At 28.5% G+C, this 18202-nt stretch overlaps 1 protein-coding gene across 2 annotated transcripts in view; it reads right to left on the reverse strand.

The window, feature by feature from the left end:
* Cad86C (Cadherin 86C) overlaps nucleotides 1-18202 on the reverse strand; it is a 71493-nt gene that overhangs the window by 31192 nt on the left and 22099 nt on the right. For both annotated transcript variants that reach the window (XM_087159462.1, XM_087159461.1), the window contains exons 2-8: nucleotides 4088-4200; nucleotides 3740-3808; nucleotides 3432-3577; nucleotides 3121-3165; nucleotides 2943-3035; nucleotides 1743-1955; nucleotides 25-165 (exon numbers count right to left, since the gene is read on the reverse strand). In XM_087159462.1, coding sequence (XP_087015588.1) covers nucleotides 25-165; nucleotides 1743-1955; nucleotides 2943-3035; nucleotides 3121-3165; nucleotides 3432-3577; nucleotides 3740-3808; nucleotides 4088-4136 — 756 coding nt within the window. In that variant the 5' untranslated portion in view covers nucleotides 4137-4200. The remainder of the gene's footprint in view (nucleotides 1-24; nucleotides 166-1742; nucleotides 1956-2942; nucleotides 3036-3120; nucleotides 3166-3431; nucleotides 3578-3739; nucleotides 3809-4087; nucleotides 4201-18202) is intronic.

Genomic DNA, 18202 nt, shown 5'->3' on the forward strand with positions numbered 1-18202 from the left:
ATTAAGAATTAATTTTAAACTAACCACAGGTAGGCTATCTGAGACTTTGACAACAGGCGGTATTTCATGGAAGACAGGAGGGGTGTCTTGGGCATCTTTCACTGCCACTAACACTTGCAGAACAGCGATATTTCGAGTATCTACTTCTTCGTCGGTCCAAGGATTCTGAACACAAAAATTAATAATGATGGAGATGAGAAAAATGGCATTTCAAATCATGTCATTTACTTATTTATCTATTTATGTATGAATTTAAGTATGCATATAAAATGCACAATATTTGAAAAGAATACATTTATACTAATCCATCGAATTTATTAAGAATTTATTCTCTTAAAATAAATTGAAACTAAATAACTTTTTTAAATTAAATAACCCTATGACGCAAAATTTTATTAAACATATTTTTCTTACTTTTTCATTATTTTGAATTGATTTAGGGCAAAATAAAAGAAAAATATCATATTTAGCATTTTAATATTTAACGGTTATGAAATACAGCATAAAACACCGATGTCTTTTTCTGTGTTAAAGGTAAATTCTTCGAAACACGACTCACTTCCTAAACAAAATTTTCCAAGTTTGCACGTATTTGCAGTTATTTAGATCAAAGAGAAATTTTTATTCATCATTGAAATTTCTTTAACTTACGAAATCGATACCTGATAAATTTTTGAATATGAAAGAAAAAAAAATTATATTTTGGATATTATATTTTATTACAAATATAATTCCCATAATCTAACAGATTTTTAAGAACTATTAGATTTTTTTTCATAATTAAAAAATACCAAAACATATTTTTGCTTGTAATTAGAGCTCCAGAAACTGCGTCATAGAATTAATAAGTTGTATAATTGCAGAAAATTATGAAAATTAGAGCAAATTTTCCGCAGTTACTTTTTCTATAAATTAGATTGACAGATTCCTCAAAATTATTCATATACATTAAATTTTCCTCACAACAATTATTTATCTTTAAAATTCTGAAAACAAATTTTAAAAAACAAATAGTTTTCCATTGGTTATAGTTAATATGTTTGTTTGCATCAATATCTAATGAAAAAGAGAATGGTGGTTCTTTTAATTAAAATTTATTAACTAATTAAAAATAAAATAAAAAAGTAAAAAAAATTAAACTATTGCAAATCTTTTTGATTTTTCTAATTAATCTTTCTAATTGAAGAATGAAATTTATTCTTTAATTTAAATTTAAAAAGACATTTTAATATTTGAAAAAACCTTTCAATAAGTGAACTAAGAGAATAAAATTGCTGGAACTTCATAGAATAAGGACATATATATATATATATATATATATATATATATATATATATATATATATATATATATATATATATATATATATATATATATATATATATATATATATATATATATATATATATATATATATATATATATATATATATATATATATATATATATATATATATATATATATATATATATATATATATAAATGATCTATTATTGTTGAATTATTTAAATGATGATAATGATAGTATTTATTGAAAAATAATTAAGTATGGATGAAAACGGTAGGAAAACTTATTTATTTCAAAATTAATGAAGTGTACAAACATTTACATTATATGCATCATATTTATTCAAGTGCAAGCTAATTTCAACCTTATGATAATTAATTTAATTTCGTTTATTCAAAACCTTGTATAAGAGATAAAATTTGCCCCATGGAGCCAATTAATAAAAATACTTACCAGTGCGTAAATTGTAAGGGAGTATAAATTCTGTTTTTCGTAATCTAATTTCTGAACAAGAAAGAGTTCGGCTCTTGTGGCTTCTTTCAAAGGACTGATGAGGTATCGAATAGAAAACTTATCGGAACCATCTACTTCGAACAGAACTGATAGACTACTGCTGTTTCTTTTCTTGACCACAATGGTTCCGATAACTTCTTTTTCGTCTGTGAGCTACAACAAATTAGATCGGTCACATGCAGTATTTAAAACCAATGACATAATTTTAAAAATATACAATTGCATTCGTATGAGTTTTAATACACGGGGATTACTCTTAATTTTGACATACTCATTACATATTTAATACTGTTATATAGGGATTTTAAGTTTATTTTTTAAATAGTTCTTTTTTGTTAGATAATAAATAAAGTCAAATTGGAATCTGTTTTTATCTCTCTTAAATTAGGTTTTTTTCATATTTTTAAAAATTTCAATATAGATTGTTAAGATTTACTCATGCAACATGTCGTATCTCCCTTTCCCAGTACTTTCTACATGAACTTAAACTCAAACTTATTAAATAAAGGTCTGAAGAGAGAAAGAGAGAAATTCTTATAACTATGAATAAATAATCACTATTTAAAACAAAAATATTAAGAAAAATTTGCAAAGAAAGCAATTAAAATTGCTATACCTTTTGAGAAAACTTAAATTTTTAAAAAAACCTCAATTAATGGTTCCCTCAACAAGTCAAATTTCAATTCAGTAGTTGATTTACTGAGGGCTGCATAGTGTCTAGCATGATATTTTTTACTACAAGTTTAACAGACTATAATTCTCGAACTAATTATCAAACTACCTCGAACTTCCTTTTACATTATTTTACACACCTTCATAGATTCAAGTTTCAAGTTTTATAATATCTGTGGCACAGTAAATCAAAATGCAACGTAAAATTGAGCACTCAAAACAACGGCAGTGACGCCGCGTTCAATTTTTTTATATAGAGAGATAAGTTAATTCAAAATTAAACGTTCTTTTTAGATTTTTGTACATTTATCTTAGAACCTAATATTTTATTCCTCATGAGGTACGTCTCACTCAGATAATTTCATTTAAGTTCACCTCATATTTTTAGAAGCATCAATCAATTGAGTTTAATACTCTTTCGCTAATATATTCATAAAATTCCACTCTAAAAAATTTATAGAATCTTACTTCGGATACAGAAATGAGAGAATCATATTCAATGAAAGGTGATTTTTGGTTCGTAGCATTGCTGATGATTACAGTGGATTCTACTTCTGTGGTCTAAATCAGAGAAAAATAAATTTTTAGAATTAATAACAACAGTGTAAACATAATAAGAACACCACATGTATGCATAGAAACTCACCTGTATACCGTCTGTTACATAAATGGTGAATTTGTATTCTTTTTCCTATAAATAAATTTCAAAAATTATTTTCCTTAAAAAAAATTACACAAGGATTACAAAGAACATTTCAAAACAATTGAAAAATAGCAATAAATTACTATACGTGTCTTTATTTTTGTAACTTCTAATCTTCGTCATATTCCAGATATAAATTTAATTATTTCAAATGTTCATGAAATTAATTAATGTTTTAAATGTTAATTTGCCAAAATTGTAGACTCTTTCAGGAATATGATTTGATGTAAATCTAAAATTGAAAAAAGGCTTACCGTGGGTATAGATTTTAAAAAAACATTGGCTCTTGTTTCCGTTATGGACCGGATATCTAACAATTGATTTCCTATTTCTCCTCTAACGCCAAAAGTAAGGATATCATTATCAGGATCAGAACCTCGCAATCTGTAGATGAGAGTGCCTATACAAATTCAGCAATAACAAATCATAAGTTAGAATGACATATTTAACAATAACAAATTAGAGGGTAGCAGAACAAATTAAGCAAAACAAAATTAGAGGTTAGCATAACAAATTTAGAAATATTAAATTTAAAAACATTAAATAAATTAATAAAAATTACCAGGTTTTGTATCCATTGGAAGCTTCAAAATTCGCATATTATGAGAAAGATCGATTGTTGGGGCAACTCCTGAAATTAAAACAAAAAATATATTTTTATGCCAAAGATTCTATATATCTAGATTTAAATTGTTCTGTTTCACCTGTGCCCTTAACAACTGTCGAAAAGCATCTAGATTTCTTTTAATTTTATTTAAATAAATTCATCCACTTCCGACAGATGTCAGTGAAGTTTCATAAAAGTTAAGGTGATAATTTAAATTATTTAGTTTTAGTAATTTTTTTTAAACAAAGTCATTTTTTATCATAATGCGATGCAATTATGCAATTACGAAATTGAAGTACATGCCTGCAGCCGTTGTGACAAATGCCATGAGAAAGGAGATGCTCCAGATCATATTCAAGCCTCTTTCCGCCGCGGCTTCTTCATGCTTCCGCTGGATTAGGAACCACTCAATTCATCTACAAAGCAAAAATAACTGTAACTACATGATAACTTACAACAATGACTCTGGTAATCCCTGTTCCTTTAACCACTGTTGTTAATCATAACTTCCTTTAGCTGTTTACCTTATTTCAAGTTTTACAGTTTAGTAAAGAGTTGATTTAAAATAAAATCTCATAATTTAGAAAGTATAGAAGTAAGTATACGTGTACAAAATTGAAGTATGCTATTTTTTCGTTTATTTCCTGTTATCATCCAAATAAGTAGCTGGACTTCTTAAGCTAATTCACCAACTAGCATTTTTACTCCATTTAAACATTTAGAAATTAATGCACATGATTTTTATTGCCTCATAAAACTATTACAACTAATTAATATTATAACTCATATTTTATATTTTATTTTTTATCTATTTTGTTTCACGGATTTTTATTCTTTATCATTACAAACTTGTGCATACTAAGTTAATTAAACTAATTCAGAAGAAAAATTAACAGGAGTAATTTTAACAAGACACTTATTATGCAGAATTTTACCTTACACTTCTAACATATGAAATGCTATGGAAATTTTTTAATCAAGTGAATAATTTTCAAAGAATAAAATATAGTTTAATTTTTGGTTTTTAATATTTATTAGAACTTTAGAAAATTTATTAGAAAATTATCAGAAAATTTATTAGAAAATTATCAGAAAATTTATTAGAAATTTATTAGAACGTTAGTCTATGGTTTTAATTTGCAAAATTCATAACTCTATAACGCATATTCATAAGTTTCATTAAAACGCATATTCATGTAAATTTGTCTAATGTTTTTACATATATGTTTCATATAATTGTTTATAGTATTGATTTATTTATTCTAAGAATAATTTAATTATTTATGAAGATAAAAAAAATGAATTTATCGATTAAAACTATTTAAATTAAGCAGAAAAAATGACGATTCTAAATGAAAACCTAGTTAAACCTACAATATTTTTTAAATTATTAAACGAGCGAAATAAATATTTTGGAAAAAAAATGTTTCAGATTATTCCGTTCTTCCTCACTGGCGCGACCAACTCCTGGTTTTTCATAGTATATTATCCCAAACCGCCCTGGTCAAGGATCGCCAAATTTATTACTTTTTTGGTTTAAGGTCATTTTCTTAGTGATTGGACCACGTTATTCTTACTATTTCTCTTTTTTCAGTTGTGATTGGTATAGCCAGAAAGATCTTTTTTTATTTTCTGTAAGAAATGTTTGAAGTCAGGTTTGGAATTCTTTTAAATTAATTATGCAGAATTATTTTAAAAAAAGAGAGAAACTAAAGAGTAGATCTTTAATTTAAAATCAGATTAATAAAAGAAAGTTGTATAGCAAATGATTTCAAAAATTTCACGGTTTTGGATTAATTTCTTAATTTGAAGTTCACATTTTACAATTTTTGTTTCAAGTTAATTTTTTAATTTTAATCAAATACCAATGCTTCTTACTTTATTCCACTTCCTTATTTTACCTGTACGTAGTCAAGAAATATATACGTATGGAAGGTTTCGCAAATACCTAATCATGTGAAAAAGAAGAACGTTTTGCCAGAAAACAATAAATAAAGTTGAGTACTAGGAAGCTTCACAAGTATTTAGTGATACTCTTGGGAAAGAACGGAATACCGGTGACCAAACGTCATAGTGAACAAAAATAAACTGTAGTGTAAGTGAAGTAAGAGTTATCGATGAAATAATCAAATTGAAAACCTAGCAACGCAAGTTTGAAAAAAAAATGGTTTAACGCTTATATAGTCAACTAAGCTGCATTGTTTCTGTTTTATCATGTTAAAAAGACAATAAATTATGCATTAAGAATGATTAATATTTTATTCTGTATGCATACGCATTAATTTAGATAAAAGTAATCAGTTTTATAATTGTATTTAAAGCATATTTTTAAAGTTTTAATGCATGTATTGTTATTTAGCTGAATTTAATTTTTAATACATTTCCACTATTTTTGTTTTAAAAGAAAATTAATTATTTTTTAGCTTATAATTTTTTATCAAATGTTTATTTAATTTATTTCTTTATTCTAACAGCACTTCTAAGAAGGAAAGTACTTTTTGAAACGTCTTAAATATATTCCTAACCATCATGATAATATTATAATACTCTTCGATTTTGAAAACTTTCAAAATGATCTTAAATATAAATAGTTTTTAGATATTGTTTAAGAAAAGTAATTCCTAAATATATTGTCAGTTGTTTGCTTCTGTTAATACAAATAAACAAGTAAAATTTTTACCATATTTACCCCAAAATATTACAACGTAATTTTTACAGTAATATTTATTTAATTAAAGATATTCAGTGATGTTACGATAATTAGTTTTGTAAAAATTAAGGCATATCAGATAATTTTTGTTTCGCAACACGTAAAAATAAATTTTTACATGTTACGTAATATAACGTAATGTTATTGATGAATGATTGTGTTTTTAACAGAGATTTGATCCAGAATATTTTTACAGTGTACCAAAAAATGGCTTAGAAAAATTATAAAATTTGTTCATCAAGTAATTCAAAAATATAACCATAAGGCCTAAGAATATATCTAGCGAATATGATATTGGTTATTCATAATATTAAAAAGGGAAGTTTCTTCAGTTGATACAAATAATTCTATAGTACAATGCAGCAAACAGAATATAGTTCAGAAAAATATAGGCTTGTTTATAAGTAAAAGTTAGCTAATAAGCAAAGTAAAAGTTTCACAAATATAAACTTAAAATCTGAGCATATGTTAAATAAATAAATTATAAATTATTCATAACATTTAATATGTTAAAAAAAATTCAATGGACAAAAGTTAAGAATTATACGATATTTATCCAATGAAATCTTTTTTTTAGGAATTTTACTTATTTTTGTGACACTTAAAGATGAAGTCATTTAATTAACGATTAAATTAATTAAGATAACAATAGATCAATTAAGATAATAAAAATTGAATAATTGAGATAATATGATATATTAATTAACACTAATAACACCTAAAATATATTCGTCTATGTTACATTTACCTTCGTTCGAAATGAAAAGCAGAATCTTTTCACTTTTTATGCGTGTATTTTGTTTTTTGGTTACAAACCGTGAGAAACACCATTTATTGTTAACACGCAAATAATGTTAATGGATAAAAAGTAGCACATTTTCATGAAAGCTGATGGATTCTTTTATTGATCTTCTGAAACCTATTACCATTGTTTTAACGCATGAAAATAAAACAACTGACACAAATTTATCAAAACTCAATTTGATTTGAAATCTAGGTAACATGATATACGAAGCTTCAAATTTTGCCAGTCATTTATTTTCTCTACTCTTAATGCTTTTCTTCGAATGCTGTTCTTTATTGTTATATAATAACTCTTAGAGCAGGGTTTCTTAACCTGTGGTTCATGAACCCCTAAGGGGTCCATGAGTTGTATTTTGGGGGTCCGCTGACAACTCCTAATTTTTAGAACGTTTGGAAGCCTATTCGTTGCTTGTAAAGCGAGCTATGGCAGCTATAATTCCGTTTGCTACAGCGCATCTTTGCAAGGAGGGATTTTCCACACTTGTGACAATAAAAACATAACATCCAAATCGATTGAATGTTGAACACGATATGCACGTTGCTTTTATCAAAAACCATCTCCCAATTCAATTTATTAATTAAGGAAAAGCAGCAGCAACCTTCACAATAAAAATTTTAATTTTAAAAATTTTGTAAACTATTGAAATAATAAAATTAAATGTTTTCTAATAATTGATGTTTCTTACAATTATTTTTTTCGCAGGGGGGTGGTCCATGACTTCTTAAAAAATTTAAAAAGGGGTCCATTATATCAAAAAGGTTAAGAAACACTGTCTTAGAGAATAATACACTATTTTTATAACTGTTATGAGTTCGTAACAGTTGTTCATTAACTGTTAAGTTATGACTGTCATTCAGTGACGTTTCGGTTACGATTTACCCATCTCTAACAAACTTTCTCTGTGCTGATTATAAAAAATAGTAATGCAGAAATACCACACATTTTTAAAAACAATGGATTAGTAATCTAATTTTACAATATTTAAAAAGTTACAATTACACTGCATTGTTTGACTCATAAATGTGTTAAAAAAATTAGTAATAAACTTTTTTTTTCGTAATTTTCATCTAATTAAAAAAAAATCATAAAATTGGCGATATTGTGCATATTGTTCAGTGGAAGACTGAGAATTATTTTAAACATCTTCTGGCTTAACACTATTTAAAACGAAGATATACTAACAAAGGCAAAATTATCATCCATTCATGGGGAAATTTTGAAAAGAAGATTGAGATAGACTGGAATAGAAGAAGATAGAAGATGGCTGAGATAGAAGATGGACATAAACTTCCGTTTAAACAGGATAACGGGGAAATCCCGTTTAGCCATATCGAACTTACTTGGACGCCGGATAGAAAACATTAAAAGAAAGGTCGAGACTTGCTTGGGAAAGATACATGCACCAATATTTGTGCTAAGCAAAAATAAATGGATGAGAGGATTCAAAAGGACAGGGATGCCTAGAAAAAAGAGACTTGAGGCCTTATGTGCCAGTTGACGCGAAGAGTATAGCAAACTTCAATAGCTTCAGTGGAAGGCTGGTTTTAGGATAGAGAACGATGAGAATATAAAATGAATGAAACAGTCTGCATTTTTATTGAGAAAAATGTAAAAACTTTATACAGAAATTCCAACTGATAACTCTATACGCTCTATAGCGTTTTTGAAAAGAATGGAGAGCAGAACCTTAATCATATTTTAGTATCAGAAACACAATTCGCTCAATTGAATGCATGGTTTAAACCTCCTCATCTGAGACCTTCTTTGGAGTTTCGATAGAACTAACAGCTTTGGTCATTAATAGCTATCAGCGTCATCTGTTGGCAATTTTCGCGACTAAATTTCAGAATTTCTGTGCAGAATTTTTACTGCTTTCATATGAATAAATTTAATCGTTTTATTCATCTATCCTACTTTGTTACCAAGATTTTTAATTTTGAAATAAGTTCTGGACACTCTTTTTGACACCCTGCAAAATATTTCCTCGTTTTAAATATAAATGGTAAACTATTTGCCAAATAAATGGTTTTTATTTTTCCTGCGTTGACGAAAGATCGTGTTGTTTAACGCCATTCTTTGGTTTTGGTGAAAATGATAGTCAAGATTTTACACAGTTTCAAAATAATGTAATAAGTGACGCTGAAATTTAGACATGACTACTTAATAACATATAAGACTGCAATACCTACTTGCAAAATCTGTCGGACTTAAACTTAAAAGTAATAAGTAAAATGAAGACAGTTCTACTAACTTTATCTTCTATTATTTACCGCTGATGTTATTTCACTAGTTTTATATAAATTCTAGATCTTCCCAACGAAGCTGCACGTAGTACAGAAGTTTTTGTTAATATATATCCAGTCTTAGACTATTTCCCAATCGTTTTTTATTAATTCAGTTTTCTTCTTGCAATTTTCTTAATTTCTTATTACTGAAATTGAAATTTTACCATTAGCATTGTAATCATTTTTTCCATAAGTGAGGGGGGAAGAAACAAAATAATCATTTGAAATTTTATAATACTTATTACCTGGTTTTTCATTATTGTATTTGCTGCTTACTTGGCTAAGTAAAACACAGAAAAAAATGAAAAAAACCATCCTGAGTGAATGAAATGATATAAATGTCAAATATCTAATAAGCCCTAATGTTCTTACCCATTTCTAAAAAATTAGTTATTAACAATATTTTACACATTCCCCAATTTACTTCCGGAGACAGACTAACATCACTTTGTCGCAAAAATCCATATTCAATCGCAGTGGTGGAATCCATAAAATTGTTGTCAAAATTAGGGGGCGGAGAGCCGAAAATGAAAGACAAACGATTCCAGGGATCATCGGAGCGGTTCCTCTTCTGAAAATCACTTCCTCCTTCTAACCAGAGGGCGTCCACCTTTTGACCTACTGGACACACCCAACTTGACCATCGATCGGCCAACAGACCCCCTGTAGAATTTACTTACATCATCTTGTAGGGAAATGGACCGGAAGGAACAAGAAAGTATCGTACGTGATACTGATTGAAAGGAAAAACGACACCTGTGCTTACTTAAATACTCTACAAACTTGTGGATTATACTTTTGGAAGGGGTTACTGGCCACACGAAAACAAAGTTAATTTTTTTCTAAATGCAAGTGCTTAGAAATTCGTTTGTGAACTGTCGTAATTTCATTACCTATTTTACATGCTCATAAACTTTGTAGTGTAAATATTCCAATATACAACAGAGAACCCCATCCATTTATGATAGCAAAATATTTATTTTTAAAACTTGATATTTCACAAAAAAGTTTAAAAAAGTACCAAAAATGTTTTTATTTACTTCCCTAAATGTCAAAAATGTCCATCTCATCTGGAATCATCTCATTTCTGAGACATTTCATTTAGGTTTCTGAAACGTATTGATGGAGGAAAACATTACAAAAACATTTTAAGTGTTCATGATGTAAAATGTAATAAATTTTCATACTGGTTATTTCCCTCACTACAAAAATGAGTTTCAAAAACTATTCTATTTACTTACTCTTTTAGTCGCCTCATTGGTGAAATATTTTTTTTTTTTTTTATAACTAAAACGTATCTTTGCGATGATGTAGGAAAACTTTTTATATGTTTACGATGTCAAAAATTACAATTTTTTATCATTTTTCTTTATCAGTATGAAATTCATCAGAAATGGATTCCCATACAAAGAATTATTTGATGAAAATATTAATTGTTTGTATGCGTCATGGGCAGAGAAAATGGTGAAGTTGCTTCCCTACAGTGATTAAAAAAGGTTCGTGAATTCTAACTGTCGTTTTCTAAGAAGAGTTTTCCCAGAATATTATATTAAACGGTCGAAAACATTATATTATACGATAACTTCTTCCTTTTGCATTGAGTTCGTCTGAAAATTTCTGAGTAACTAATAAAAATTCCGTTTCACTTTGGATTTTTTATTTATTTTATGGCAATAGTTAATTATATTTAGGGTAAACCAACCAGTGAAGGAACACTACCCAGAGAAGGAACATTTCATATTTATATATTGATTAAAAATAAGAATTTGAAAGTTTTGCGTTAGATTGATTGGTAATAATAGCTTACTGTCAAACAATAGGAAGTCATCTAGCAATGTTTTGGATTACCTGGTCAAATAGACTTCTCTGGAAAAAATTTTGAATTTTTTATTATCTCTGCAACACCTTGTTTCTTTGAAAAATTATAAGGTGAGTGTTTGTATTTATATGTTTGAAATGGAATTAATTGCATGTAATAGTTATATTTTTCTCACTGTGAAAAAGAGAATTCAAAATATAGTTATTGAAGTTACGTTTTATTTTATTTTTTAGCATCATAGCATAATAAAGTACTAAGATAAGGGGGTGTTTATTTACTCGATCACCAAACGATGAAAAACCAGTAAATGGACAAGTGTTCCTTTACTCGGTTTTTTTCTAAGTTAATGAAAATAAAAGATAAACTTTAATTTTCTTGTACCTTTTGTGATGTTCCCCATCAAAAGTATGTTAAAAATGCGAGAAACAACTTCTAACCAGTGAGGGAACTGGCATGTTCCTTTACTGGGCATAGATTTCCCAGTGAATGAACAGTATGTGCTAATATGCTGACACTTTAATTTTCAATTCATGATTACAAAAAAAGTTAACGTTTTCCGAGTATTTATATGTTATAATTTCAAGAATAAGCTTGTTTTTAAATATATATGATGGCTTATAAATTCACAAAGAGCATAAAAAAATAACCAAAATTAAGTGTTCCTTTACTGGATGTTCATTCACTGGTAAGAGCTGTTCCTTCACTTGGTCTTCTTAATACTTGTTATTTGTCAACTGATTCATGGGAGGGGGGGGGGTATGCAGCTTCTGTTGTCCAAAGACCGGAGCACCGTGAGTCACTTTTTCTGCTAATCACAAGATCTTTCCTCTTTGCCCTAAATGCCAACAAAACCAGGCATCACCTGAGTACATCTTGAACTGTTTTAAGGGCTGGACTGGAACGACATTCATTCCTCTCCCCTTTTAGTTTCGGACTTCCTAAATGTCAACGGATTTACTGATCTGGTCTGACTCCGTCAGACCAGATGGGAATTAGCAACAACAACAACAACTGCTTGTTACTTGAACCTCCAAAACTTTAAAACAATATTATGTAAGTTCTCTGCAATTTTTTTTTTACATATTTTGCGATTAGTAACAAATATGTTGACACTGTCATTTAACTAAAATTACGAATTTTGAAATTAATGTAATTTTTTAAAAGGCAAGCGAAGCTTAAGTGTTCCTTTACTGGTTAGTTTACCCTATATGTACTTAAATAATAAACTCTGACTTACAACTCTGAGCAACTCTTAGGTTTTGAAACGAATTCGTAAAAATGGATGGAACTGTTTTGTTTAACGTTTTTCGATTTCTAAAAATGAAAGACTTAGAATACCAGTCATACAGTGAATGTATTATGCATAGTTTTAGTTCACTTATACAAACTTTGTTATAAACCAAACAAACTAATACAAAGATAAATATGAATGTTTTTAGTTATCACGTGATCCCAAATTTCACCCAAAAAAATTTATGCTTTTTTTAAAACAATCATTTGCGTTTAATACTTACAGTGAAATATAATATTTTGAACCAAAGCTCATAAAAGGAAATTTTCTTTTCATTTCTTAAAGCTTCCCATTTCCTATTTAGATTAATCAATTTTGTTTTTCTTTTCCTTTAAAATAAAAATTTAAAAAATAAATTGTAGTTTACTTAAAGTTTTTATGTAGACCGAAAAATTACGCATGCAGACTGAAAAATTATTAAATATGTAATAAATATTGGAATTGAAACTTTCTTGATACCAAATCAGGGCTGACGTTGACAAAGGAAAAAAAGATACTTACTGACGTAATTTGTTAACATTGTGAAAAGCACATAATCGCAACTTAATATAGAAATATCTGATTTTCATCCCATTAAATGTGTGCAATTTTCAAGTGAATTACTTTTCATTAAATATCAAATAGCACAACTGTAAAAAAGAAAAAATTAAACACAATTTTAAAGCTTCCTCATAAAGTGATCTATGATTTCACAGTTCACTCGTTGAAAAAAAAATTTTAAATGAATGACTGACGTAACTCGAACTTAATTTCGTTATTTTTAACAAGAACATGCTTCTAAAATAAACAACTCAACCTCAAAAAGTATTTTTCCTTAACCAATATATGACCAACATTACCCATTTCTAACCATATGGCTTGTGACGTCATAAAAATATGTAAAAAAATACTGGAATTGAAACTTTCTTGATACCAAATCAGGACTAACTTTGACAAATGAAAAAAAATACTTACTGACCTAATTCAAAGACTTACAAATCATGCATTATTGTAGTAGAAAAAGTTTTCTAATGTTTAAGAGTATATCTCATAAAAACTTTTTGTCCTTTAAAAAATGAAAGACAATGCAAGTTTTGTATAACAATACAAGTGTAACATTGTATTAACATTTCGTTTTTGGTCATTAAAAAAATAAAAATTGCTTTAGCCAAAATACTTAAAGATACATTTAGAGTGAAAAAATTGTTTCTCTTTCTTATTTCTTTTTTCTTACAATGTTGAATATTACTCTTTAAGCATTAAAAATCAAAAAGGAGTTTTTTGGTTACCGGTTAGGATATAATGTCACAATTCAGCAAGGAAATTTGATCAAGAATATATCTCGAATGTAAAATGCACTTCCAAATGCTGAAGGGAAAAAAATATGCCAGCAGTAGCATGCAAGAGTTCAAGATAATTGTATTTGCAGGTCTCTACAATTCGTGACAAATAAGAACCTCAATTAACACACTTTTATAGGTTTACTGACCAAAATATATTACATCTCCGGAAATTCGAAATCCGATTTTACCTCAAAGGCTTTATTCTTAAAATTTAATTTCCGGACTTTTAATAGTCATAAGAAAAGCAATAAACTCTCAATAATTTGCTTTACTCTTCTTTTTATGTGATTTAACTCAAACTCAGGACTTATTCGACTAATTTCACTCAAATGTTGTCCTGTAAATAAGGTAAAAAATTGTTTATTTCACAGTTTAAAATTTTTTGACTACTAATAAATAAAATAATATAAATTAATTAATATTTACAAAAAGTTATTTTTTGAATGGAATTATCTTTGGAATAGCAAATTTTATAATTAGGTACAAATAATTTTATATCGCTTTAAAAAATTTTGAGATATGGCGTAATATGCTGAAAGTAAAATTAATATTTAGGTGTCCAAACTATTGGAATTATATTTCCAAGATTATGGCTATCCCCTATATTTTGGGAACCAGCAATCTGAATTCATCGGGAAAAAAAAGTATTTTTGAGAAAGTGCGTTTTCGCGTATTGTATGTTGAATTTGGTTGACAGCTTTAACATGGTTTTTGAATAGAACATGTAACTAAATATAAATAATATGAATAAAGTAATAATAATCATTAAAATATACTTTTTTTTCAAGCCGAAAATTGTTCCCGTTCTCAATGCAATTGACTAATAAACTCCTTTTATCTAGATACATATAAAGAACAAAAAAATAGGAATCATTTTTGTACTCTAAAAATTAATTACGGGAATGTAACTAAAAAAAAGTTTTTAAAAATATTGAACATTACAATTTTGCTAACGAGTTGAATTATTATTAGATTGTCCACTATAAAATAAGCTTTAAGTTATTTATATACTGAATCATTACATTTTCTTATAAATACATCGTGTGATTAATATCCATATCATGTCATACGATCATACGATACGCATGATCATACACTTTACAAGCAACATTACTCTCGACAAACTAAATCTGTGCATCTGAAATAGTTGTCATTCGATCCAAAACTGAAGACTACTCAATCTTTCTTAAATGTCTCAATAAAAAACTGAACAAATTAAAGTCAGAGTTTCTGCCTCATCAACCAAATTCTTCAAACTTGTCTTGACTTGTCTTGAACTGATTGCCATTTTTTTTTAATTCTTCGAAATCTTATTTAAATCCTAAACGCAAACAAGTGGTAAATATTTTGCAATGAATGACCGAAATGGATTTGTGTAGGTAAAATGCACTGGGAAAAGTTTGCATTTGAAAATAATAGGTATTAAGAAAATTCATTTCACGTGAAATAAGCTAATGGGGAAAAATTTACTGCACTACTTGTAAAGTCGACACGTCATCATATTATTTTGATGTGTTGAAATGAAATGAACTTCAATAGCGATTATTTATGCTGCTTGTAAAGTGGACATGCCGTCATATCATAGCAGCACTGAGTAGAAGCCAAGTAAATTACAATAGCGATTGTTTATGATGTTTGTAAAGTCGGCATGTTATCATATTATAGCAGCTTTGTGATGAAGCCAAGTAAATTTCAATAGCTATTGCTTATAATGTTTGTAAAGTCGACAAACTATCATATAGCAGCGCTGTGTCGAAGCCAAGTAAACTACAATAGCGATTGTTTATGATGCTTGCAAAGTCGACAAACTATCATATTATAGCAGCACTGTATCGAAGCGATTGTTTATGATACTTGTAAAGTCGACAAACTATCATATTATAGCAGCGCTGTGTCGAAGCCAAGTAAACTACAATAGCGATTGTTTATGAAGCTCGTCAAGTCTACATGCTATCATAATTATAGTAGCCCTGCGTTGAAGCCAAGTAAATTACAATAGCTATTATTTATGATGCTTGTAAAGTCAACAAACTATCATATTATAGCAGCACTGTGTCGAAGCGATTGTTTATGATGCTTGTAAAGTGGACATGTTATCATATTATAGCAGCACTGAGTTGAAGCCAAGTAAATTACAATAGCGATTGTTTATGTTGCTTGCAAAGTCGAGATGCTATCATATAATAGCAGCATTGTAATAAAGCCAAGTAAATTACGATAGCGATTGTTTATGATGCTCGTAAAGTCGGCATGATATCTTATTATAGCAGCACTGTGTTGAAGCAGAGTAAATTACAATAGCGATTGCTTATGATGCTTATAAAATCGACATGCTGCCGTAATCTTTAGGAGTACTTAACTTTAACAGTGTCTAAATAAAATTAGGTAACATCATCAGTAATTATTGAAATTATGAAATTGAAATTTTATGGTTTATAAAATTATTATCCTCAAACGCAACTGAAAATATAATATAAAATACGAGTATTGAACTAATAAATCAAATACTTTAAATTTTAATTTTTTGCCAAACTTTTCAATCTTTTTAAAACTACAAAAACCAGTTATTAAGTAACAAATACTTTGAAACTTAAATTAACATAAAAATATGTCTAAACGTTATTCTGCAAAGTTTCGCTTAATTTTTCCACGAATCTATAAAAATAGAAAATTTCAAGAACTCATGTGCATAACTCTGAGGTTTAAAACCTGAGAACATCATTTCCTTTTAATCATTCACTTAAAAGCATGTGTTTTTAGATCATTGGACTTCAGGGAATTTCCCAAAAGAGCGATGTCTTAACGTGAGTCTAATAAGAATATCATGGAAGCCGGAAGAATTCTGTAAGTAAATCATGGACAACGTCGAAGGAATATATAAACACTATCGATTTTAACGAGCCAACTTTTACGCCAAATGTCACGCGATGTCTGTTCAAATAAAAAAAAACATGTATTGTTTCATGTACTAATTATCAATTCTTAGATTTTCTTCTTCTTACATCCGACCTCATCATAAAGCACGATTTCGGTTTTAATTATACTTTAAATAAACTGTGCGAAGCAAGTTTGGACTACGTAGATCAAAAATGTTTCATTTTTTAATGTACTTGCACTGCGAAAAATTCCGGATTAAATTACAATATCAAGTACTGACACTTTGAATGAAACATCCGTAAAATCCATTTTTACCATCACATATTTTACCATAAAATTAAGGTGTATCAGATTTTTTGTTCCGCAACATGTCCGGTAAAAATAGATATTACGGTAAAAAGTACCGGCAACCAGAGTGCTGATACTTTTTACCATCATTTGATCTGGAATTTCAAAACGGAGATTTATTACAGCATATCTCGATGTATAAGTCGAGTTTTCAAACCCCAAATTTTTCGAAAAATCAGTGTATCCTCGTGGTATAAGGTCAGGCCTTCGTTGATCGTGAAATAACGATTACGACATTATAAACAAAGAGGTAGATATGAATAACTCTATCAATTTACCTCTTTCTGAAACAGTTTTAATATGCTATTTTCAATTAATTTTTATCTTTTCTTATCATATTTGCTTAACATATAAAGGTTTCTTTGGAAGCAATTAATTAAATTAAGTACATAGTATAATAGTATTATATATATACTGAAGAGCCAAAAAAACTGGTATACCTGCCTAATATCGCGTAGGGCCCCCGCGAGCGCGCAGAAGTGCAGCAACACGACGCGGCATGGATTCGATCAATGTGTGAAGTATGCTGGAGATAATTGACACCATGAATCCTGCAGGGCTGTCCATAAACCAGTGGGAGTAAGAGGGGGTGGGGATATCTTCTGAACATCACGTTGCAAGGCATCCCAAATATCCCAGCGATGTCGTAGATTTGAAGTTTTACCGGATTTCTGATACTCACGGTATACTCGTGAAAAGGTGGTACGTGAAAATCACAATTTCATTGCTATCTCGGAGATGCTTTGTCTTCTCTCCCGTGCACCGACTATAACACCACGTTCAAACTCACTTAAATCTGTATAACCTGGCATTGTAGACACTCGTTGTCTTACATACGCGTTGCCGATTGCAGCTGTGTACTTTGATTGGCTCCATACCCCTTTATTTGCATACTCATGCCTGTACCAGTTTTTTTGGCTGTTCAGTATATATATATATATGTATATATATACATACATAT

Source organism: Parasteatoda tepidariorum, chromosome 3 (assembly GCF_982258835.1).
Source record: "Parasteatoda tepidariorum strain Cologne lab strain chromosome 3, Ptep-v5.0, whole genome shotgun sequence".
Classification (NCBI taxonomy): Eukaryota; Metazoa; Arthropoda; class Arachnida; order Araneae; family Theridiidae; genus Parasteatoda; species Parasteatoda tepidariorum.